The sequence below is a fragment of the Alosa pseudoharengus genome, unplaced genomic scaffold (assembly GCF_046254945.1).
Source record: "Alosa pseudoharengus isolate Yale_2024_CS ecotype anadromous, Long Island Sound unplaced genomic scaffold, YU_APseudo_1.1 YU_APseudo_1.1_scf_22, whole genome shotgun sequence".
NCBI classification, from domain to species: Eukaryota; Metazoa; Chordata; class Actinopteri; order Clupeiformes; family Clupeidae; genus Alosa; species Alosa pseudoharengus.
In genome coordinates this window covers 29,015,141-29,040,666 of record NW_027468680.1, presented here as the reverse complement: position 1 = coordinate 29,040,666, position 25,526 = coordinate 29,015,141, and the positions used below count along the sequence as shown (strand labels likewise).

At 41.7% G+C, this 25,526-nt stretch overlaps 1 protein-coding gene across 1 annotated transcript; it reads left to right on the top strand.

The window, feature by feature from the left end:
- Window positions 1–8,699: 8,699 nt before the first annotated feature.
- chp1 (calcineurin-like EF-hand protein 1) lies at window positions 8,700–24,619 on the top strand. The gene is made up of 7 exons (XM_076299629.1): window positions 8,700–9,080; window positions 10,822–10,894; window positions 13,555–13,635; window positions 18,405–18,532; window positions 18,950–19,011; window positions 22,609–22,731; window positions 22,869–24,619. The coding sequence occupies exons 1-7, from the start codon at window positions 9,014–9,016 to the stop codon at window positions 22,920–22,922; spliced, it is 588 nt and encodes a 195-aa protein (XP_076155744.1). The 5' UTR covers window positions 8,700–9,013; the 3' UTR covers window positions 22,923–24,619.
- Window positions 24,620–25,526: the final 907 nt, after the last annotated feature.

Below are 25,526 nucleotides of genomic sequence, written 5' to 3'. Positions count from 1 at the left end.
CTTTTATGTGTTTAGTCCACTGAAAGTTATCCACATATCAAACGATTAAATCCACAGTTATGGAGGAATTGTTTTGGGGAATCAGTTGCACCTTATCCCACTATTGCTGCCCTTTTTAAAATTAAACCACTTAAATCCATAGCCTAGATGAGCATTGCGCATTACAACCATGTTGACATGATGGTAAAGCTAAATGCCCAAGACACGTCACGTCATAAAAGTTGTAGGCTACAAACGCAAAAACTTAATGACAGCTCGTTCGTGGTGTTGCCTAGTGCTGCCTAATTGAAATGGTATAGGCAAGGTTTATCTTATATTAGGTTATTATCTGTGGCACATTTATTGGGCTTTAGCCTCTTTTAATTTATTTGATAAGGAACTGATAAAAACTGAGCAGCAGAAAAGCTGTCATAGTATACATAAATAGTTTATTATTATAATTAGGTTATTAATACTATTACTTTACTACTATTGCTGTTGTTACTGTTATTATTATTATTCGGATGAGCCAATAATGTAAATCTGAGTCTGAAATGTTGGCTACAAACAGCCTGTAACTGCACTGCTGCTATTATAAATTGTTAACTTTCGGGAACTATGAGGCTTCCATTAGCCGCCATTGTTGAAAAAAAATGGACCATTAGTGTTGAAAGACGAGTGACACATCATTCAGGATTCCGTATTATAACTTTTACTCAGGAACTCGTAAAGGCATAAAGGCATTACAGGCCACTTGGGTGGTGTCTAGAAGGGATACAGCTAAGGGTTAGGGTTAGGATTAGGGTTAGGTTACTTCCTGTCGTGATACTGTTTATTTCTCTGGAGATTTCACTATCTGTTACGTGACTTCCGTTGTTAGCTGTATCCCATCTAGCCACAACCGGCAACTTGGGTCAGACTCCTCATTCACTATAACGACTACGCGCATGCGCAGTGCCCATTCAGAGTATTCAAACTGATCTCATTACTTATGAACATTTGGTGAGTAACATGACATAGACAAATGTTCTACATCTCCTTTCCTTAGCTTATGGCTGTGGGATAACAATAAACAAACCCTGTTCTAATACATGTGCATTAACAAAGGATTACAATGCCGTTTTCACTTGAAACTGAGATGCAGGGCTCTCAAGTTTTGAGGACAGGCAGGAGTGACATTCCCCATCGACGCCCCCCTATGTCCTATAACCAAAAGTCCTATGGGTAGTTTCTATAGGGCATTTAACAAAACGCATGAGCATACCTTGGCAAATAATGGTCTAAAGTAGGCTACTCATATTGTCATTCTATATTGATCTACTTTTGCACACAGCTTCACCAGACCTGATGCTAGGGCTCAGTTGTATTTCTAAGTCATATCAAGTCAAGTCCTAGAGGGCTGAAATGTGGTCAGTTCAGAGATGCTTGTTATCCGGTAGAAAAAGAAAACAATATTCTAGCCTCTGTAACTCTGTGTCAGTACATCACACAGTTATTCTAATTGTTTTCCAAAAACTACAGTGTCTCAGCTTTCCAAAGAGATCAGACATTTGATTATCGGCCAAAGTATGTAGGAGCAATGCCCTCCTAAGTAGATGATGTGCAATGTTGGGCAAAAAACTCAAAATGGGGCATAAGTATAATTTATAATTGCTCAGACTTGCAGAACAAAAGATTTGACACATGGCATTGACAATTCAATGACGGACCTACCCTTTTCACCACCTCTAAGCTAGCATCCACTCACCTGGCCTTTATAGGGGGCTTTCCTCTCAGGGCGAATAAATGATGCTTAATTGTTTTTCTTACCTGACATCTTTGAAAGACAAATGCAATGATTAATGCATCCATGGCCAGGATATAATTAATTATACAATATGACATGATTTTAAAACTAAAAGTGACTTATGACAATATGCAATACAGTTTATTTAGTGCTAATAAAATTGTTAAGCCTATTTGGAGAGAGAGAGATGTTTATAATGTGACAATATGTCAGTCATCGTGTGATAACGAAAATATGACTAGGCTACTTGTTCTGACCAAGTGTTGTCAGTGAACAGGCTGTAAAACTGTTGGCTAAGTTACAGACACTCATGAACAACTGATGCTAATTATCTGGGAAACATTCTCTAGCAGCAGTCACGTTGTTGTTTGTGTCAAACAAGTTGTGGATTTGTTGTAACATTAAAAGATGACTTACTCTGTGCTCAAACTGATGCTCGAAGCTCAGTGGTTTCCTCTGAAGATGAACGAAACTTTGGAAACTAGCAGATTCACGTGAACAATTCAGGATACGATACGATTTTTTCATTGGCTGTTGCGTTAAATCTTACACAGATACAATAGTGCTTTTTTCTGATTGGCTATTGTGTAGCCCCTTTCGTTATTTTTGATTGGCTGATAAGTGGCAGGCTCGACCAAGAACTCCATGGGAGATGTGCATGGCGACGTGCTTGATTCTTGCCGGTTCCATAGTGAGAGCGGCGCGGCCAGAGACATTTTGGGCACTGCGGCATATTAAATATTATATTTTTTTTCTGCGTGAGAAATACAATGTGTGGCGGGAGTGCGTGACAAAAGACCGAAATGAGTGACTGTCACGCTCAAAGCGTGACACTTGAGAGCCCTGGAGATGGTTAATTCCAAACTCGTAACTGAATCACAGGTAAGGTCATACTGTAGGCATGTCACATACTACAAAATGATATCACATGCCGATGTAACAATTTTTTTTTTTTTTCTTTCAGGCCCTTAAGCTTACTTGGGATTTGGCTTGCAAGCCCTCCCAGAGCGTGTAATGTAAGTATTGTTTGCTGTCCCATTGAAGGATTGGACTGGGTCTTGGCTCATGTTTTGTGTGTGGTTGATTGTTTGTTCTTCTGTGTTTTGTACAGGTGTGTATGTATGCTGGTCGGAGTGGGATGTATGTGACTGAACTGCAGGAGTGGGGTCATGGGGGTCTCTTTGTTGTGGTGGGGGTTCAGAGACTGGGAGAATATGCCTGCGGTTCCGTCTGTACTCGCCTCCTTCAGATTGGACGATGTATGACCTGGGTTCCTTGCAGACTTCCTTGATGGTTCCTAAGCGGTCATGCCCATGAGGGGTTTGCATCCGTACTACCTCGCCTTGATGCAAGGGACGAAGGGGTCTGCTGGATTTGTCATAGCATTCCTTTTGTGAAAGGCGTTTACGAATGAGCCCTGCCTTGACAACTGTGTTGTTCTTGGATTTTGGGACTAACAATTTCTTACTCACAGGTAGGGTCGTTCGTGTCTGCCTGGACATCAGCCTTTCGGCTGGGGAGCCAATGGTGTGGTCACGTGGCACATTGCGAAGATTGAGCAGGTTGAGGAAAACATCTGTTCCATCTCTCTTTGATCTTTCCATTAGTTGCTTTGCACTACGAACGGCACGCTCAGCTAGCCCGTTGGCTTGTGGGTATTCTGGGCTGCTTGTTATATGACAGAAGTCCCAAGCCAGGGCAAAGTCTGTGAAGCGTTGGCTGGTGAATTGAGTGCCATTGTCCGAAATGAGTTTGTGTGGGCTGCCATAGACAGAGAAGTGCCTTTTTAGTTTTGTGATCACAGTGTTGGCAGTTAAGTCACGAAGTAGGTCAATCTCAAACCAACCTGAGTAGGAATCAACTAAAACTAAATAGTGTTGGCCGTTCCACTCAAATATGTCAGTTGCGACTGTTGACCAGGGTAGGTCAGGGACCTGGTGTAGCTTAAGTGGTTCCTTTTGTTGGTGAGGTTTCGTACTGTTGCACACAGGACATGCAATTGTGGCCCTCTCAATGTCCTCACTGATTGTGGGCCAGAACACGATTCCACGTGCTCTGTGTTTAGTGGATTCTGTGCCTGGGTGCCCTCTGTGAAGAATGGTGATGTAGTCCTTTTGCAATGACTTGGGAATGACTGTCTTTGGGCCCTTCATGATAACACCATCTTCAACAGCCAGTTCATCTCTGTAGGGGAAGTACTGGCGGATCTCTGGGGATATCTGAGTTTGTTTCAGAGGCCAGCCCTTTGATATGACGCTGCTCAGTTTCTGCAGGGCTGGATCTGAAGCAGTGTGTGCCTTCAATTCATTCAGTCTGGAGGATGAGATATGTTGGACTGACATGATCTCATAGTCACCTGGTTCATCACTGTGCTGCTCCGTTGTTGTTCTAGGGGCACGCGATGTACCAGCGATGTACATCTGTGAGCCTTTTTTCTTGTAGACAATCTTGAAGTCATACTTTTGCAGCCTCAGCATCATACGTTGCAATCTGGCTGGAGCTGAGTGTATGGGCTTGTTGAGTATTGTCACTAAAGGCTGATGATCAGTCTCAATCTTGATCCGCTTTCCATAGATGTAATCATTAAATTTCGAGCATGCAAAAACGACTGCTAACAGCTCCTTTTCAATTTGCGCATAGCGCATTTCAGTCTGTGTCAATGTTCGGGAGGAGTATGCGATCGGAGCACCTTCCTGAAGGCATGCTGCCCCGAGTCCATACTGTGAGGCGTCACAGGTAAGTGTAACCGATTTCTGGAGATCGTATAGCGCAGAGTAGGTGGACTGGACAGGCACCGTTTCAAAGCGTCAAACGCCTCCTGATGTTGTTCCAGCCAGCACCACTGAATGTCTTTGCATGTTAGCTCGCGCAGAGGGGCTGAGATCTCGCTAAAATTAGGAATGAACTTTCCTAGATAGTTGATCATGCCTAAGAAACGCTGAAGGGCTGTGACGTTTTCAGGTAAGGGCATCTCACTAATTGCTTTTGTCTTTGCAGGGTCTGGCTTTAATCCTTCACTTGTGAACACATGTCCGACATAACAGACTTCTTTAAGTCGAAATTTGCACTTTGTGGGGTTGAACCTAAGGTTCACTTCCCTTGCACGGTCAAGCACTTTTTTGAGGTTTTGTTCATGCTCTTTTTCGTCTTTCCCGCCTATGATTATGTCGTCCACTATGACAGCGCAGGGGTACCCAGCAAAGATTTGCTCCATTGCACGCTGGAACACCTCACTGGCTGAGTTGATTCCATATGGCATCGCGGAACCTGCCAAATGGAGAGCTGAAAGTCGTCAGCATGGATGACTTGTGATCAAGTGAGATCTGCCAGAATGAACTTTTCGCGTCGAGGACAGAGAAGACTGTGGAATTGGGCATTTGTGCAGCTACTTCCTCTACAGTACGCATGGGATGATGCGGACGTTTCAGGGCTTTATTTAGATCCCTTGGGTCAATGCATAGTCTGATGTCATCAGAGTTTTTCTTATGAGTTGCAACCATAGAAGAAACCCATTCAGTGGGGTCTGCGACAGGAGTGATTACGCCTAAGTCAACCATACGGGTCAGTTCTGCTTTGACTTTATCTTGCATTGGCACTGGTATTTTACGTGCTGGTTTTACGGCTGGCGGGACCTCGGGGTCTAGCTTCATGGAATAAGTGACAGGAAGCTTGCCAAGCTCATCTTTAAAGAGGTCTGCATACTCTGTAAACATCTGGTGTGAGAAATGTGTTTCTTTGCTGATGTCTATGTGATGAACTTCTTTGTTCAAGCTGATTAAGTCCAAGCGAAGACAGTCTGGTAGGCCAAGCAGAGGTTGTACGTTTCGTTTCACTATGTAGAATTGTAGGTTGTATACTCTGCCTGCAGAGTGACACAAAAGTAGGGCTAACCCAGCTGTATGGATTTCTTCACCTCCATAGGCTACCAGTTTAGTACCCTCTGATGACTGGAGGTTTTCATGCTGTCTCACTTGTGTGAAAAGATCCGCAGACATGACATTACATTTGGCGCCTGTATCAACTTTGAGTTCTACGGGTTTTCCATTAATGTGTACAGTGGAGAATATGTCATTCCTTTGTAGCAGATGGGAGTCAACAGCATCTACAGTTCCACTTGTAACACTAACTCCATCCACAAAGAACAGTTCCTCATCACTACTAGTGGCCTGCACAGTTTGAATCTGATTCACAGATCTCTTTTTGTAGCCTTGTGTTTGTGATGATCTACAGCATTTCTGGAAATGGTTCCACTTTTTTGCACTTGACATTGCTGACCATAAGCTTGGCATTTCTCTCTTTTAGCCTCATGGTTATTTCCACAATTATTGCAGTTAGTTATGGAATGTGTGGGACGCTGGTCTGAAAGTGATTGAAATGCATACTGCTCTGCGCCTGATTTTGGCTTTGGTGTCTGTCTTTTCCATACTTTGTGTTGTAAACTGTCCACATTCGGAAGTGTTTGTTTCGGGGCTGCAAGGGCCTTTGTATGTTGTTCAGTCTGTTCATACATTTGACACATGTCAATGGCTTTGGTTAAAGTTAACTCATTGTCACGCGGGAGTTGCTTTCTCATGCCATCGCTTATTATGCCACACACCAATTTGTCTCTGATAAGCTCGTCTCTGAGTTCACCGAATCTGCAGCCCTTGGCTTTGTTTTTCAGGTCGGTCACGTAAGCCTCAATTGTTTCATCTGGTCGTTGGTTTCTTGTATTAAATTTGTGTCTTTCCATTGTTATATTTGTCTGAGGGTTGCAAAGTTGGCGGAATTTTCGTTTAAGACATTCAGGATCTTCTCTCGATTCTGCTCTGGTCACTTGTTTCTTATGTATACAACTGTTGCGTGTATTCGGCCACTGGGTCTCCATCGCTCTTATGCTCAGTCGCCATAACCTGCCATGGCTGGGTACATTGCCCACCACCTTATTGCCAATGTACCCCAGCACATTTTCATTGTGCTGAAAGGCAGGCACTGATGACATTTCCGTGTTGCTCAGTACTTCCAGGATATCTTCAGGGGGGTCGTCAAGCTCCAGGACAGCATTGCCGCTCTAAGAACAAAAACAATAACAATATTAGCCAATATACTGATATACAGTAAGTGTGCATATTTCTCAAGTTGTTTTCATTGATATAACATCAATGTTGTACTCAATTATATACTATTTATCAGTGTACTGTATTCAATGTGTAACAAGGAAAAGTGCAAAAAAACTCGTGTACATGATTAAATTATTCAAGTCAGAATCCATCACCTATTACAGACTCAAAATCGACAACTGTCACAGCCCAAACAGAAACGCAACAGATTTTTTTTTAAAGCCAAGTCATCTCTAAATCTGTCAATTAAATCTCTCTTTATGTAGCAAATGTGCGTTGTACAAAGTTCTTATCAGTTGAGATTAATTAAATTATATTTGTAATAATTGTGCACTTTACTTGCACAATGTTTGCTTTGTTTTGTGTAGGCCTAATGCCAGCAGAAAAGACGTGGTGATCTACTCAATCACCAATTTTATTACTGTTAATTGTGTGATGACCTATTACTATTAAATATTCTCTCTTGACTAATGTGTTGTCCCTTTCATCTACTGACTGTTGATTTGCTTTTTATTACATTCGTAGGCTGGAATGCCTCGAGTGGTGGCAACAATTGTGTTTAAATGTAGCGTCTTCAGTCTCTGGCAAGCTCTGACAAGGCGGCAGGCGACTGAGCATAAGAGCGACGTGTTGGAGACCCAGTGGCCGAATACACGCAACAGTTGTATACATAAGAAACACCCAGTAAATCCGTGCAAATAGTAGGCTAAAATGTTCACCTTTCAAGATGGTTGTGGCTGAAGCAAGTCGGACTCTACATTTGCGACATGAACATAAAGGCCTGCTTGAGTAGGCTATATCAAGGCAGCATATTCATTCATAGCCTATCACGGAGGGTAGGCCTCTGACTCTTGGTGGACTTTAAAAAGCCTAGATTAAAAAAGTTAAAGCAGATAGGCCTACATACCTTCCAATATCGCCTGTTTTCCGTTGTAGCCTATGTTGACAGCTGCTGGACTGGACGGTGGAAGAATAACGTTTTTTTTTTTTTTTTAAACTCTCAATTAATTAGGCTACTGTGTCACCTGACCCTGGAGTTCGTTAGGGCCATACCATTGGAGGAGGGACCGCTCATAGACTCCCTTAATTGTTGCAAATATAGTTGCGACTTCCGAATAGTTTTTGTGAGTGCTACTTTGTTAATATTTGGGGAAACTGTGAGTAAGGAGCTGCGACCGTTCTACATGTAGGCTGCTGAAGTGCCGCGAGGGCGCAGCAAATGAACTTCAGAAACAATATCTTCTTCTCGAAACGACATTCAGACTGGCACAAAAAGTTAACGGCCCACCGGGAATCCTCCCAAAGATAATAGCCACTCCAGGGCTGCATTCAAAGCATTAAATAGGCTAATTTAATTTACCACATATTGCAACTGCATGGTTAACTATAGGCTACCACGAGTAGGCTATTGCTGGTTCCGAGTTAGGCTAGTCATTGAATTAATAGCTTTATTTTGTTATAAAAGTCTAATTAATTAGAAACGGATCCATAAGCATTATTTTGTTGTGCATTATTCAACACGCCGTTTTAGTTTAGCTATAGAAATATTAAAAACTCGTAAACTATTCAGCTCGCTTTAACCACTTTTGAATTGGAACCTCGATGACAGTTGTGTTGCGTTCAGTCCAAGATGGCGGAGCTGCAGCTCGGTTATGGGGGTGATTGTTGCAATGTAACGTTCCTCTTGTTACTTTTACTTCTCTTTGACTGTGTGATGCTCTATTTGCCACTGACATCTCTCAGTCACAGCCAATGAGAGCCAGGTTTGTCCGTCCGTCGTGACGATGGTTCATGACGCATAGCCTACGCCTCTCACCTAGTGCTAGGAAGTTTCGGCAGAGGTTTCGGCAATCAGCAAAGCGCTGGGTGGCTGAGACAACTACTCTGAAGACAGTCTTACTAGCTGGGGACACTGGGCAGAGTTGTATTTTGACTGTTACGCTAGGCTACTTGTGGCCAGCAACGACTACCTGACTTCGTGACACCTAGTCAGCTACACAGAGAAGGCTAACTTATCTCTCCTAGAAACATTCTAAGCCAGAGCGTTGTCTTTGAGCTACAGACAGAGAAGCCTGACGTTAACGTTAAACCAAAGTAGCTAGCTAGCTGTCCAGCCAAACTCGGCTCATCATACCATACATTTGTTAATATGGGGTCCAGAGCGTCGTCATTACTCAGAGAGGAGGACATCGAAGAAATCAAAAAGGAGACTGGATGTAAGTCCCTGTTTCTGTGTAACGTTAGACGTTATGTGTTTGCAACCATTGATCATGTATGTTAGCTGGATGCTAGCTGACAAGTTAGCTAGTCAGTCATTTCTCTTGATGTTGCGCAAGGATTTCTAGCAGCTAGTTAGGGAATGATATACAGTGAATCTGAAGCAAATATGGTGCTCGGTTCGTTGTCTTTGAGTTCATGGAACATATTTAACGTTAATGCGAATAATATGTAAAGCAGTGCACGTTTGTCATCTCAAACAGTGACGTTAAACGTTACTTTGAGGTGTGAGTGAAGGTGAGTTAGCCAGCTAACGTTTGCTAAATGGCCAGATATCGTCAGCTACCTCACCCGGCAGCAACATTGCTGTTAACATAAGCAACTGATAACTGCGCAGCATTAACAGTTACACATTGAGACCAATGTTACGTTACCTTTATCATATGACCCCCTTTATGATCAAAGTTACCCTCGCAGTAAGCATATTCAGTAACTGTTAACGTTAAGTGGTGTCAAAATCAGAGTGCATTTACCTAGAACATAGTCATTTGGATGTTCTTACATGGATTGGCACTACTAAGATTGCGTTCATGTGGTCAACAGACTGAAACATTATGCAAATTATATGTCGGGATACTGATCGTACCGTGTTTTGTGCCTCAGGACTGTTTGTTATGAGTTGTGTTGCTCGAGAACGGCTGGTCCTGTAGTTGGAGGCTTCAGATATGGCAATCCCCGTAGCTTTAGCTTTTATGGCCTCCTTACACCAAACATCTCTGACAAGATTTGGGAAGGATTCTTGAAAGGTTGGAGTCTTTTAACCATTGCCCCTCATTCAAACTTTACTCTAAAGACCACAATCTTACAATAATCTTTCCCAAATCTGGTCAAAGTTGTTTGGTGTAAGGAGGCCCTTGCAATACAGTCATACTTAGGCTCACAGTAATGTAATGGGCTTCGGTGGGAGTTGATTTGAGGCTGAAGGTCAGTGCCCTGGACTTGCGGTAGAAAAGCTTTGAACGACTGAAAACTACACTTCCTCAGCATGTTAAAAATAAATGCCTCTCCAGCCATCAGTTGTGGTGACGTTAGTGTTGTGGCATCAGTCTTAGCTTTTCCTATGGCCACTGACTGACAAACAACTTCCCCTATGGTCTGTCTAGTTTGAACGAAGGCTAATGTTATAGTTCTAGGGTCTAGGGGCCTTGTCAATCCTTTCATTGTTTTCTTCTGATGTTAAACTGCCCCATCACTAAGTGCCCAACATTGACATGCACGCTTAACTCAAGTCTGTTATCCTCAATGTTTCATCAAATGTTGTAATTGTGCTGTAACTCATTTCCCTAGGAGAGTGTGTGAGGGAGCTGTAGAAACATATTGAATCAACTGCTTTGACATAGTTAGAGTGATGGGGGCAGGGGGAAGAGCAAGAACAAGTGAGTTTTCTGATCTCCCTGGTCAAATTTCCACCTCTGGGGACCGGACCAACCTGTTGAAATTCCATGGCTGAGAATTAACTATTCTGACCCCTCCCCTTTCAGACCCTTGAGGGAAGGCAGTTAATCTCTGTAGCCTCTGTACACAATCATAATCTCTGGCCATGGGATTATGTTTTATTGCATACAATTTCATCCCATGTAGCATTTTGAAATCACCTTTCATCTTGAAACTTAATTGCAATGGGAAAACTCTGCTTCATCCAAATAATCTCTTTCTCTATACCTCTTCTTTCTCTTACAGTCTCCCATAGTCAGATCACACGTCTCTATAGCCGATTCCACAGCCTAGATAAAGGAGAAAATGGAGCGCTCAGGTATGCTATGCATCCCCCTGCATTCACCCACAACACTGAACTTCTTGCCCTGTCATCAAGCAGACACATGAGAAAACCCTTGAACTACCGACAATCCCCTTCCTCAATTACACCTTACATATCACACACTCACTACCTCTTTACCAAGTGTCTGTGACTTGACAGTTACATTCCGAAATGCCTTACAGAAACAGAATGTCTGACATATGGATGAAGCCATATGACTGAACTCGGTGAAATAGTGTCCCATGAACTCGTATAGTCATGCTTCTCTATCTAAGTGTAGGCTTACATTCAGGGTTGTGCAACAATATGGTGGCCAGTTTGAAATAAGACCTAGCTGAGCATGAACAGTGGAGTTTGCACAAGCTTTTGGTAATGGTAGATGAAGAGGGTAGTTTCAGCTGTGTGAGCGTGAGCTGTGTGAGTGTGAGCTTCCTGAGGTTGTCCGAGTAGAGTAAGTTAAATCTTGTGCCACATTTAGCCTGCCTGGACATTTGTAGCCTATTTGTCATACTTTTGTTCATTATTACCCAGTCTGGCTCCAAAGGAACCATTTGGTGTCAATGTTTTACATGTCAAACCTGACTCCTGTGAGCTGCTGTCAGCCATAGAAACTGTAGACGTGTGGCATGTTTCTGCTTTACTTGCTGGGATTGTAAAAGGTTAAGTGCTAGAAATGCCAGCATGCTCTCCTGCCTATGTTTAACTCATTGAGTGCCAAAAACGTAATATTACGTTTTCCCTTCCCATGCGTTGAGTGCCAAAAAACGTAATATTACGTTTTTAGCTTTTTTTTTTTAATTACGAAACTAGACACTCTAACACACCTTATATGTGATTTTGGGAACTCTGTGATTAATGGAAATGAAATATATGACGATCGAAAACTCATGAAAACGCACTATCTGGACATTTTATCATAACTCGGTTGCCGCTTTGGGTCGAATCAGTGACACATGCACGTCAGGTTAAAACCAGGACATTTTCGTGGGTCTATCACTAGGTGGCAGTCTCGCCAGGTCTCGCTGATCACTTCCCGGAAAGTTTACACAAGTAAGTAACAGGCAACACTTCATACTTCAAGATGTTATATCTCCATTTCTAGAAAAAAACTGTGATTTTGATGAAAACTAGCCACTGTTTAGCTTGGGATTTCTCAGGAACAGAGGCGTGTAGAAATACACGGTTTGCACCCACAGAGAGCTTAAAGTCTCACCTTTTAAACGAGCCATTGTATGTGTTCATAGCTATAACACAGAATATGCTGTGGCTGTACAAAAATCATCAACAATGGTCTAGATTGCTGGCACTTTAGGACAAAGCTCCCAAAAACAGCTTGGCATTCAATTAGTTAATTTGGAAATGAATACAGTGCCTAACGTTTCTTTGTCAGACTGTTTTCTGAGGGTGAAACCTTAATCTAGGGGATTGTCTTGTGCTTTGATGGATGCAAATATGTAATAGCGTGACTTGTGTGACTGAATTGCCCAAACAAAACCTCTATTCAGTTGAGATCCAGTGTTTAGGGAACTTGAGTGATGTCAAGTTGGAAGCATCAAGTTTGTTTATATGAATTTAACCATTGTCTTGTATGTTCTTTTGTCCAAAGTCCAAAGTTTTGTTTGAGTTGGTTATAGCATTTTAAGCACTGTTTAAACCCTTTGATCATCTTGTGAACATTCATCAGAGCATAACTAGAGGGATAGACCCATCTAGTTAGACTATTAGTGTTATGGACTTTACATTACTTTACATACATATACATTTTTTGTCCGTGGATATTAATCTCTGTTGTTCTAGAAAGAACCTGACTTGAAACATTATTAAGACCGTTAGTGTACAGAGCAGTGAAGCAATATTCAGTTTCTGCATGATGTTTGATGTATTGATGTTTATATTATGGGCATGGCAGTCTACGGAACAAACAGATCAGGATAAGTTTGTTTTGAGTCACAACAGGAAGATATTTCCTTTGAAACACCTGAGATCTCACTGAGTCCCCTCTAGTGTTTCTATGTTAAACATTGAGCTGGTGCCACCACCGTCACTAAAGAGGAAGTGCTATTCAAGGGAACATGGTGCAGCTCTTGTGTGGCGTGTTTGATATTCATGCCAGAGTGACTCAGCGTAATCATTCATTAGTTGCCACAACATTGTCTCAGGAGCTGGGTTCCTTCTTTGTTTCTGTTCCCTAGTCAGGGGTAACTGGTTAAAACGCGTAGGGATGTAACAGTACACAAAAATTACGATTTGGTACATACCTTAGTGTTGAAGTCATAGTTTGGTTACATTTTGATACAGTTAGCATGTAAGTACTGCTAGCCTAATATTCATTTATAATATATCTGATGCTCAACACATATATGCAGGAATAGTATTCTGAAAAGGTGTCATGTTTTTTGCGGGTAATTAACTAAACTAACATGGTCTGCCACTTAGTATGTGGGAAACATGGAATTTAAAACATGATCCACATGCACAAAAGCCTGCTTGACTGCATTCAGTATATTCAGTACACATCTGTATTGAACATAACGTCTTGTACCTAAACGGTTCGGTAAGAATACGTATACCTTTACATGATTACATGCCACAGACTTGTATGTTCACCCACTCACTCTCTGATATATCTCACATTCTCATTTTCTGTCCCTCAGCCGCGAAGACTTCCAAAGGATCCCTGAGTTGGCGATTAATCCTCTAGGTGACCGCATAATCAATGCCTTCTTTCCAGAGGGGTGAGTGTTTAAAGGTTTCCATAGAGGCCCAGATCTCGTCATCTATAGAGAAAAGTGTGGTTACATTTAAAGTGTAGTAGTTTGATTGTCATGAATATCACTGCAACTATAAAGATATGAAGAGGTCTGCAGATATAACAAGATGAAGTGTTGACCCAATGAGTTGCCTTACACAACCACATGATAGTTCTCAATGCCATTGGAAATACTGAGGATTTAGCTGTTCACTTTCTGCTGAACTTAGAATAATACCCTGGAAAAAGGCCTCACTCCGTAGCCTTACAGAACTGAGGCCCGGAGGTCTGTGGCTTGTTCCATTTGGGCGTTTTGTTTATTAGTTTTTGACCGTCCTGGCTGTGTCGTCTTTGAAGCCCAATACATTTCGAGACGACGTGCCCTCAAGCGTATCATTACTCTCCCAGAAAAATCCGGCCTGTAGGCGGGTTAATTGTAGCCATTGCGTCTAATGGTTTATGGTGTTTACGCGGTTCTCCCTCTTTCTTGTTTTGTTTGGTTTGGAGGAACCTTAATTTAGAGTATGGATTTCTGTAGCAGTGCCAAATAACAGCAAACCATACACACACAGACACACACACAAAAACATAAACCACCTCAAGGTGAAATTGGCACAGCTGTATGTCTGCATGCCATCAGTCTCACTGTCAACTGCACTTCAAGTAGGGCTGACAGCCTATCTTGGCAGACCCCGAGCCGTAAACCACGTTGTCCTTGCCTCTTTATCCGCTGCTTAAATCAAGGCGCGTGCTGACAGTGGTCGCGTCTCTAATTTGAGCATGCAACCGTGTACTTTTCCAAATGCTCAGGTTCCAGCTGAGCACAGCTTAAGAGATGCATGTGCGCCTCAGGCCCAAATGGAAGAGATTTGTTGTTTGCTTGGCGATACTGAAATGTGAGCGCAGTTCCAGTTCTGTCCTTGGCCAGTCTGGCTGAAGCATGAGTCATTGCTGATGAGGAGAATCTCTCAGATGGATGAGGTTTTCCCTACGGAGGTGCACACGGCACTTGACAAGGGAGTCTGCCAGGTCTGCCTCTTGATCTAAAGAGAGCAAGGGGAGAGAAACAGCTGTCTGAAAATGCATTAGATGCGTCACACAAATCACTGTTTATGTCTGCTGTAAAGACGGTCACGCACATTGATGTTTTCAGAACGAGTGGCTGTTATTGAGAGGCAGCGATGGTCATTAAGTGTGCTTGCAAAGCAGCACACTTATTGTTCTTCTTAAGTTTTCTTATTATTCCTGTAAGCCCGATTTTTGGCCAGCTCCTGCTCCTAGACCTTTTGAGATATCGCCACCGGTCCAACTCTGGAACGTCCGGCCGGAACCGGTGTAGTGTGGAAATTGAAAATGATTGAAAATGAAAATCATTCTTCCGCCTAGTGTTAATTTTGTCACCTATTTTTAATTTAGTCTTAGTCTTGTGACGTAATGTCCTTTTTAGTCTTTGTCATATTTAGTCATTCAAATATCATTTTTGTTAGTCAAGTTTTAGTCGACTAAAAGTCTCGTCATTTTAGTCTAGTTTTAGTCAAAAGAAAGAAAGAAAGGTATCTTAGTCTTAGTCAGTTTTAGTCAACACATTTTAGTCTTTTTTTATAACAAATTATTTCTGATTACCATTTGAGTCATAGTTTTTCACACATCTCAATTTTCCAACAATATTGTGTGTCCACAGGGCTACTCGTCTGTTATAATTACTCATTCTGATTTTTTGTCAGTCAGTAAGTTTACATGCACAGGTAAGTCGAGCTACAGTTATAGCTCGGCTGGGATTTGACCATAGACAGTAAAAGATTTGACTGGACCACTGTCATATTCGTAGACCAGTGTTTCTCAAAGTGTGGTCTGGGGATCACTGGTGGTCCGCAAGCTATCCCAAGTGGTCCGCGAGCAGACGTGGTAAAATATAATATAGATGAGTTGTTTGCAATATAACTTGTATGTAAATCCAAACAGTTCTGCAACACTGTCTATGTAAGATATGCCAGTTTAAATCATACAGTATGAATCCTCTGACACAATAAGCAAAGTGCAAAGACAATAAGCAAGGTGGTTCAGTGAGTAGGCCTATTGTGTAGACTAATTATAGGCTACTGTTGAAGTAGGTCTAATCTTTTTTTTTTTTTTTTTTTTTTTTTAGCTAGGGTTAGTTAAGTGGTCCTGAAAGTGAAAAAGTTTGAGAAACACTGTCGTAGGCCAAACTATTAATGTTTTACTCTGCCTCGCTAGATGGCGATATGCGCCCAAACACAACACATTCCCCAAACAGACTCTCCATCTTAGCCATAGCTAACTTGCTAGCGAACTTTCCATATTAGCTTACTTGCTAGCAAACTTTGCATCATCAGTCTAACTAGTGAATAGTTGACATTACATGCTGAACATTTTCGTATGGACATTCTGGGGGATGTTAATTTGTATGAGAGAAGCTTCAACTTCTGGATATGTAGCATTGTGGCGTAAAGCTTAGGTAGTTAGCTTGCTAACTCTGGCAGAAATCTCCAGTGTTCTTGTTCCATGTAGTTTCGTGTTGCAGCCACAGGGTTGCAGCAGCAGCACGTAGACTAGCCTACAAGAAAGTTGTTGTGTATGAACTCATTCGGAATATTTTTAAAACGTAACAACAGACGTATCCTGTCTTCTCATTTTGTAGACGAACATGAAGGGAGATTTTATCTTAGTTTTTATTTCATGCAAAACATTTTAGTCTCGTCTTTTTTCGTCAACAATAATGCATCTTAAGGTAGTCTTAGTCAGTGTTTCAGGACATTACTGCCGTCTCGTCTTAGTCATGAAAAAAAAGGTCGTTGACGAACATATTTCCTCTCGTCTCGTCTGACGAAATTAACACTACTTCCGCCATATTGGATTGAATAGAAAGCGAAAGTTTCACAGGTCACAAATTTGGTCCGAACTTCACAAAACTTGACGTACATGATCCTTGGACCAAGCCTCACAAAAGTTACAGAAAGGATTTTTGATGTTCAGAAGCGTTTGCCCGTCAGCCAAATGAAATCGGCGGCGAAGCTCCGAAACAGGAAGTTGTCCATATCACAGGAACACTGTCACTAGGGGTGGGCGATATGGACAAAAAATAATATCTCGATATTTTTTGTGATTTTGACGATAACGATAATTAGTCGATATCCTTTAAAAAATTGTTTGGGTAAGTCTTGAGTTACTTTACAGCTCATTATTTATGAATAGCATCATTACAATAATAACCAATAACCTAACCTGTGACTTTTTAACCAAATCAACCAATGCATTGTCACTCTGACACATTTCCAATTCTGCCCCCACTTGTGTGTGTGGCAATGACATGGTCTAGCCAGCTACATTAGAGAAGATGAATAGGCCTAACAGTTTCCCAAGAGAAAGTCTGAAGCTGAAGTTCCTTTCAAACCTTTACATAGGATTCACTATAAAACTAAGAGCAGACCAACAGAGTAGCCTACATCTCAGTTATTTCCTTCTATGTTTTGTTTTAGAGCAATCACGTAGGCTAGCATTCCAAGTTACAGAATAGAAACTAATGCATTAGCTTATGGCTAATGTATATGAGAAATCCCATAGAGATGCTAATGTAGATATTTAGAGCGAACTTCGAGCAAAGTCCATTTACAAAAGAGTTACATGAGAATAGTTATTTGTTTACAACTGACTAATAAAATACTCAAAGGCCAATGTTTTCTCTCCATATAATACCGTGTAGGAAAAAACGTGACTTTCTCATCAATGCTACTTGAACAGAAGTAGCCATAAAATCCCAAGTAGGCTACTCTCGCTGCACAAAATTAACATTAGGCTGCGTGGGACAACGTTGTGACCCACTAGTGATCACGTGACACTTGCTCTGCTGCACTTCTCCCGCATAGCCTACCTCCTGGGAATGTATGAGTCTTCAGTGCGTGATTTCGAGTGTTTTTCCACATAAGTAATTTAAATACTCAATAATGTCAATTTGCACATCGTTAAAACAACAATCACGATATTATCGCAGACGATATATATCGCCCACCCCTAACTGTCACTTATCGATACCAAATTTTGTATATGAACTCTGGACTCCAATGTGCTAAAAAAAAAAAAGACAATATTCCAAAAGTTTCCGGCATTTGGCAAACCACCCACCCGCATTTGGTAACTATCACCTTCCACATTTGCAGTTGTACATCTATCACAATGCCTTCCAAGTATGCACAATGTCTCTGGGCAGCCTTGCCCAATCATGAAATCCTTGCTCAGCCATGGGATAGTATGGACTTACGAACTGAAGTAGCAAGGAGAACATTAGCTATTTATAGCTGACGTAGTACAGTTATTTTCACATTTTTAATGCCTTGGTCATATTTCATAATTTTAATTCCTCTGTAGGTTACCTGATAGCCCAGTTTGCGAGGCACAAGACGCGTGACATTATTTATTTTTGCAGCCAATCACTGCTGTCATTTTATTTTATTGATTTGATCTGTCATAGAAGCTAAATTCGAAGGCAGGCCCAAAGGTAAAATCCAACGAACCGCATTTAACCCGCAAGCCAATAGTTGAATAGCCCTCTCCTAGAGCTTTTGAGGTATTGCCACTGCTCCAACACTGAAAGGCACTGTTACAATGCCTGGATCAAGCCAGGTTCAGCATAGCGTATGCCACTGTCTGCTCACGTTGGTGACCGGACCAGGGCAAGCACACTTTCGCAGTTCCCGCCGGAAATGCAGTCTAGTTGTCATTGCTCTGTTTATCCCTCAGCGAGGACCAGGTGAACTTCCGCGGCTTCATGCGCACGCTGGCTCACTTCCGGCCCGTGGAGGACAACGAGAAGAACAAGGACCCGGACGCTGGAGAGCCCCTCAACAGCAGGAGCAATAAGCTGCTCTGTGAGTTTTGCATTTGTGTCACACCAAAACCTGCTCCTGTCCAGTACCTCTCTAGATAGATAGATAGATAGATAGATAGATAGATACTTTATTGATCCCCAGGGGAAATTCAAGCTCTCTACCCACACAGACTCACTGGCATTACCTGGCGAACTGGTTTATTTCATTAGATTGTGCTTAACATCTCTGGCATTCTCACCTCTTGCAGCATCCATGTCCCCTCTTAACGAGGACCGCTGTCAAATTTGTCCTTGGTCTTAAGTTTCAAAACAAACCACACTGACTACTTGCCTAATGTGCTCTTTCTAATCTTTCTCTTTCCTTCTCGCTCTTACACTCTCTCTCTCTCTCTCTCTCTCTCTCTCTCTCTCTCTCTCTCTCTCTCTCTCTCTCTCTCTCTCTCTCCCCCTATTGCAGTTGCTTTCCGGTTGTATGATCTGGACCGAGATGACAAAATCTCCAGAGATGAGCTCTTACAGGTGAGAGTATTTCCTTCTTATACTAAGCAGAATTGGCAATCCAGGTCTAAATCCATCCATCAAGGATGTGGGAAAGAGTGAGGCTTTTGTTTTCGGAACAAAGACCTCACACCTGCCAGGTCACCTGAGACCAAGCCGTCGATTGTAATTAAGTGTGCTTGCTGAAAGCAGCACACTTATTAAGTGTGCTTGCAAAGCAGTACACTTATTGTTCTTCTTAAGTTTTATTTTTCCCGTCTCCCTAATTTTTTATCAGCTCTAGCGCCTAGGCCCTTTGAAACAGAGACACCATTCCAACTTTAAAACGTCCGGGCAGTACCGGTGCAACTTGCTCGAGAAGATGACGTAAAGTGGGCGTGTCGTTTGTCCGCCATATTGGATTGAATAGAAAGCGAAACTAGATTTTCACAGGTCACAAATTTGGTCCGAACTTCACGAAACTTGATGTACATGATCCTTGGACCAAGCCTCACAAAAGTTACTAGAAGGATTTTTGATTTTCGAAAGCGTTTGCCCATCACAGCCAAACGAAATCGGCGGCGAAGCTCCGAATAAGGAATTCGTCCATATCTCAGGAACACTGTCACATATCGATACCAAATTTTGTATTTGAACTCGAGACTCCAATGTGAGGGTGCATAAGCTAAAAAAAAAAAAGAAAACATTCCAAAAGATTCCAGCATTTGTCAAACCACCCACCCGTATTTGGTAACTATCACCTTTCACATTCACAGTTGTACTTCTATCACAATGTCTTCCAAGTATGCACAATGTCTCTGGGCAGCCTTGCCCAATCATGAAATCCTTGCTCAGCCATGGGATAGTATGGACTTACGAACTGAAATGGTTAGGAGAACATTAGCTATTTATTGCTGACGTAGTACAGTTATTTTCACATTGACGGTATTCAAAATAAATTTTTCATTACTGTTAAATATCATGATGGGAGAGTATTATTAAAAATGTTACAAGTATGCAAATTCATATGTTTACGGGCATTTAGGTTTTACTGTGTTGTTTTGTTGTAAAGACATGCAAGGCATTCTGGGCCATGTAATGAACAGTGGTCGGCAGCACTCCATACATATTAATATGAATAGGTGTTTCTGTAAACCTAGGGACAATAAACAGCTATCTCTGTTACAAAAACTAGCTGGTAATCGCTCATTGAAGAGGGAACTATGATAAAAAGATTGTTTTCCTAAAAGCATGGAGTTGACGAAAGAATAAGCAGGAAATGTCACGTTAATGTTAAATACATCTGAACGCTAGGTGGCAACGTTGTATTACATTTCACTAAATACGGTGTGAGCTTCACAAGTAAGGTGCAAATATTATGTAATTTATCATGGGAAATTATTCGAAATGTTATTTCTTGTTTATTCTAATTGCAAACCACACACATCCATTCGTAATCACACGTACACTTTTAATACCTTGAAAAGACTCATTTCGTTTATTTGATGTTGCCAAGCAACACAGCCTTCAGAGCAAAGATTCTAGAACAGGGCTTCAGAGAGACACGTTTTGAGTTTGTGGCCAAGAACCTAAAATATCGGTTTCCATGTGTATGTGCTGGATGGTGTGCGTCCTTTATGAAAGTAAGTGTTTTATACAGTTAACGTTACAGACATAATGAGTCATGTTGTAGTGGTCAACATAAATGTGCCCCTTCTGTTATTAGAATGCTAAGCGGAGAAGCATACTAAGCAGAGATTTAGTATCATTCATTTCTTGTGTGGCTAGCTATAGGGAGGAGATGTATGTTGCTAATTGGGATTTATGTTGTTTAGCGTAATGCCATGGTCATTTGATATGAGATGCTTGCACTCGTAACTTCGTCACTTGTAACTTTAGGACTGCTATTTTTTTTACTAACAGTAATTCACGAAGCACTTTAGCCCTAAAAGTAGCACCTAAGTCTGTGACAGCTTAAAAGAAGTGGCGAGGACTCCTAACTCCTAACGCGATGTTTTGAAATGCGTCTACTATTGTCTACAGGAGCTTCCAATCGCAAGGGAACTTGCATTGTAGGCATAACTAAAGGAACCATTAACACCACCAACAACCAAAACTAGCCTACTCATTGTCAACATGTACATTAAATGTAACGTTTAATGTGAATCAAATTAAAATGTTTTCTTTGCAAACGTAGGCATAGGCATATGGTGACAGATTAATTTAATAATGCTGCTGTGTGAATCACGGTAAGCGCGAATGAAGTGGCCACTTCTTAATGGGACCCACTGTATGGAAGTGGGCTAAGTAAAATAGAGATGTTTCAAATAAGATAAGGTTCATCAGAATTCTACATATGCCCGCTTGACAACGGCAGAGATAGAACTGGCCTTTGGCCATAGCAACCATCCATTTAGAACGATTGGCCTTCATAGCAACCAAAGATCTGAGCTGTGTTGCAATGTGAGGCACAGTATAGAAAGGTGATGAAATATACAGAGACAGGTCAAAAAATATAGTGCAATGTAGACAGTAGTATACAGTTGATTTACAGACGGTGGTTTAGAGTAATATGAAGTATTCCTTTATTCTGAGATACACCTGAGATCTCAAAACAACCCCAGGCTCACAAAACAATCCCAAACAGACATAAGGTCTTTATAGAGCAAATCCATATAGATTATTTGTCAAATAAACCAGTAAAACATAATTTGTGGGATGGAATAGATAACATTCACACTCATAGCTCATATTTTTTAAAATAAATCAGTGAAAAAGTATCCTGACAAACAATTTCAATTCTTCTGTAGGTTACCTGATAGCCCAGTTTGAGAGGCGCAAGACGCGTGACATTATTTATTTTTGCAGCCAATCACTGCTGTCATTTTATTTTATTGATTTGATCTGTCATAGAAGCTAAATTCGAAGGCAGGCCCAAAGGTAAAATCCAACGAACCGCATTTAACCCGCAAGCCAATAGTTGAATAGCCCTCTCCTAGAGCTTTTGAGATATTGCCACTGCTCCAACACTGAAAGGCACTGTTACAATGCCTGGATCAAGCCAGGTTCAGCATAGCGTATGCCACTGTCTGCTCACATTGGTGACCGGACCAGGGCAAGCACACTTTCGCAGTTCCCGCCGGAAATGCAGTCTAGTTCTGGGTGTACTTGATCTCATACTTCTCATGGGAATAGTAAGTAGTTAATAGTTGATGACTCATCATTACAAGCAGACCTGGCATGATGTCACTCTGTCACAAATAGTTCACTCTGTATTTGTGTCACCACTCCTCACCTCTTGTCCTGTGCAACGACTTTTGGAGTTGGCAGCTGTGGTGAAGGTGGCTCAGCTGGGACGGTGACACATCTTATCATGTATTTACCCTTAGCTGGCAGTCTGGGGACAGAGGATTAACTGTCTGCCAGGCTTTATTTGCCATCCTCAGCTATCTGCTGTGGTAAACCCTGTTCAGCGCCTCATGGCAAACCTCTGTGGAGGGCTTCCATATCCACCCGCAAGGCTAAAGTGTTTGCTGTGAATGTATTTAGTCATAATGCTAGCGTTTTTGTCATAGCATAGACAGAGTGGGAAGTCTCCGCTGTCAGTAACTTTTGCTTATGCTTTTGCATCTTTTGCAGGTCCTTAGAATGATGGTGGGTGTGAACATTTCAGATGAGCAGCTGGGCAGTATCGCTGATAGAACCATCCAGGAAGCGGACACCAACGGAGACATGTGCATCTCCTTCAGCGAGTTCATCAAGGTGGGCCAAAGCACATTCCCTCTTTGGTACCCATACACCAACACCCGTTATGTTTGTCTCTGGCTTTTGGCTCAGCCATGTCTTTCCTGTGACCGTGACTGATAACCTCACTGATGATGTCCCTGACCTCCTCCCAGGTGTTGGAGAAGGTTGACGTGGAGCAGAAGATGAGCATCCGATTCTTGCACTAAGAGACGGCGCTGTTGACTGGATCGGATGTCACCCATGCCAGTTCAAGAAGCAACACCCAACTCCCCTTCCCACCCCTTCATCTCAGTACGCCGGGCCGCCTAAGCCCTGCAGCACATGCTTTCTGAGCGTCTGGTAGCTAGTTCTCAGTTCTTCAGACTGTCTGCCTTGCACTGCTGTGTGTGAAACAAAGGGAATACTCGCGTTCCTTGGAATTTTACTTCTTACCAACGCCATGGTTATCCCTTGCCTCGCCTTCAACCCCCGTGTGTGAACCCTTATTTATTGTAGATGATCTCCCTGTCGGTCATTGGTGATTATGTAAGCGGTCCTAGCAGTGGAAAATTACCGTACATCGACTCCGTTTTTCAGTGAAACAGAAATACCTTAAAGGCTTGTATGTGTATTATCACTGTGGCAGATGTTGTGCAGGCAGAACGTTGTCTTGTCTGTCTTTTAAGGCCAAACCTATTCAGCTAGAGGAGAGGAGTTATTTATTAACAGTCAGGGAACAGCATTACTTTTGCAGAGCTGATTTGTGTCCCAGTCAGATATGTCTTGAGTTATCACTCCAGATATCTGTTCATCGAGCTAGTTTTCTTTTTGCCACTTCTGTTATAATGGCTTAAATTGCATTTGTGATCATTCTTTACATTTCATTGTTTTTTTGCATACATGCTGCAAGGCTGGTATAGCTTCCTTCCCTTTTGCCAAGTGACTTTAAACGGTAGAGAAGGCATCAGATGGCATGAAAACAGTGGACATTTCAGCAAGTGTGTCATTGCCAGGTTTTGTACGCATCTACAGTAACCCTCCTTCCTCCAGCGTTCTCTGGTCAGAGCATTCCAGGGACTCCTGGTTCATTCTGAGGTCTGTAGATTTTAAATGAAGGGCCCATCAGTTTGAAATGAGAAAAAAAACTAAAAATGCCATGGTCCAACTTCAATTTTGTGTCCTGAATTTATGTACAATATTATTTGAGTCCAAAGAAGTGCCATGCTACCACTCCATACTTTACCTTGATCACATGGTTTCACTCAGAGCCAAATGGCTGTGGTTATCAAGTTCCTTTAAGCAGGTTTGCTTCACTGCCAGACGCTTTGACTCACTACAGAGTATTCAACTCACTGCACTGTAGGTGAAATGGTTTGACCTTGGCCAGGTGTAGTCCACGATGGCAAAGTGCAGGGATCAAGGTCAGTACCACCTCATCCCGGAGAAGTGACTCTTATCTGTCAGCAGTAGATGAAAATTCTAGATTACATTTTCAGTTGAGATCAAATACCTTGTTTGTGAAAAAAAAAATATATATACACTGTTTTTATAAATATATATTAATACAGTAGTTGAACTAGATCCAGGTACTTTAACAATGGGCTGTGACCAAGTTTGAGTTGCTGGAAGTTGTCCTCTATGTATTGTGGATGAGGGCAAATGGAAAATGTAACTTTTGAAGTTACATTTATGAATTGTGTCAGCCTCTTTTAAGAAATCACCAAGACATATTTTAAATTATCAGGAGCTTTGCATTGATGCTGAAAGGGTTTGAAAAGTATTTTAAATTAATTTTATGAATCAATTGTGATTTACCAATCATACACAAATGGGAAAATGTAAAGAAATCTACTCTTAATTGTGAGGATATCACAGATGAATGGTGTAATGTTTTTGATTAAAATAAAGTACAAGTGCCATACTTGTTTGGAGTGTCATGCTATTGAATGGTAGCCTGGAAAATCCAAACTCATTCACAAACTGAATAGAGTCTGGTGACTCTCGATTGGGAAACACTTACGTTGCGACGGGCACTAACTTTGAAACCATTGGTCCAGCCTTACCAATCACGTTGATCAGAGATTCCTAACGTTACTTCCTACTTCACCTAAACTTTACAAACTGACAATAAACAGCGTTAACAGTCAGGAAACGATGTATGTGGGCCTTTGCTGTAAATAAATCTGCATTTTTCCAACTGCAGTTTTTGACGTTTGCAGGTGTTACTGTCTCTGTTTGTCACAATAAGTTTCAGTTTTGTCTCCCCCTCTTGTCGCTGATTGGCCTGACATTTTTCTTGACCATTTCCCTGTCTGAGGGAATTATGAACTATGGTGTTCAAGACAAGATCTCCCTGAAAGAAGATCTACTAGGTGGGTGGGGCTAGGCTAATTGAATGGAGGAAATGTTATCAGTAACTGTATAATTAACCTTTCACATTATTTCATTATTTATATTTTAATGACTCAGTATTTTAATGTGGTAATGTACCACAATATATCATTCATTGTCATTTATCAGATAATATTGAGCATTACAATCCCTCTCCTGATCACATCACCATTTTATCTTAAACCTCCTACTTTATTCTGTAAGATCTCATGAGCAACTAGTTCATGGCAACTGGATTATTGTCCCAAGCTCTGTTCTGCTGAAGGATCTTGAAGTGAGTATATCATGCCCTCTTGTGGCTTCTTCGTTTTCTTCATCACCCCACCAGGTCATGTTTTCACTGTGGTTTGTCTGTCCATCCATCAGGTTCAGGATTACACAAAAACTACATTTCAGGCCCGATTTCTATGAAAGTTGGTGGAAAGGTGTGGCATGGTCCA

Excerpts from the sequence above, each read along its gene's own strand:
- chp1 (XM_076299629.1), top strand. The coding sequence starts at position 9,014 with ATGGGGTCCAGAGCGTCGTCATTACTCAGAGAGGAGGACATCGAAGAA. Across the intron at positions 10,895-13,554 it reads GGAGAAAATGGAGCGCTCAG|CCGCGAAGACTTCCAAAGGA; the intron begins GTATGCTATGCA and ends TCTGTCCCTCAG. Across the intron at positions 19,012-22,608 it reads CCAGAGATGAGCTCTTACAG|GTCCTTAGAATGATGGTGGG; the intron begins GTGAGAGTATTT and ends CATCTTTTGCAG.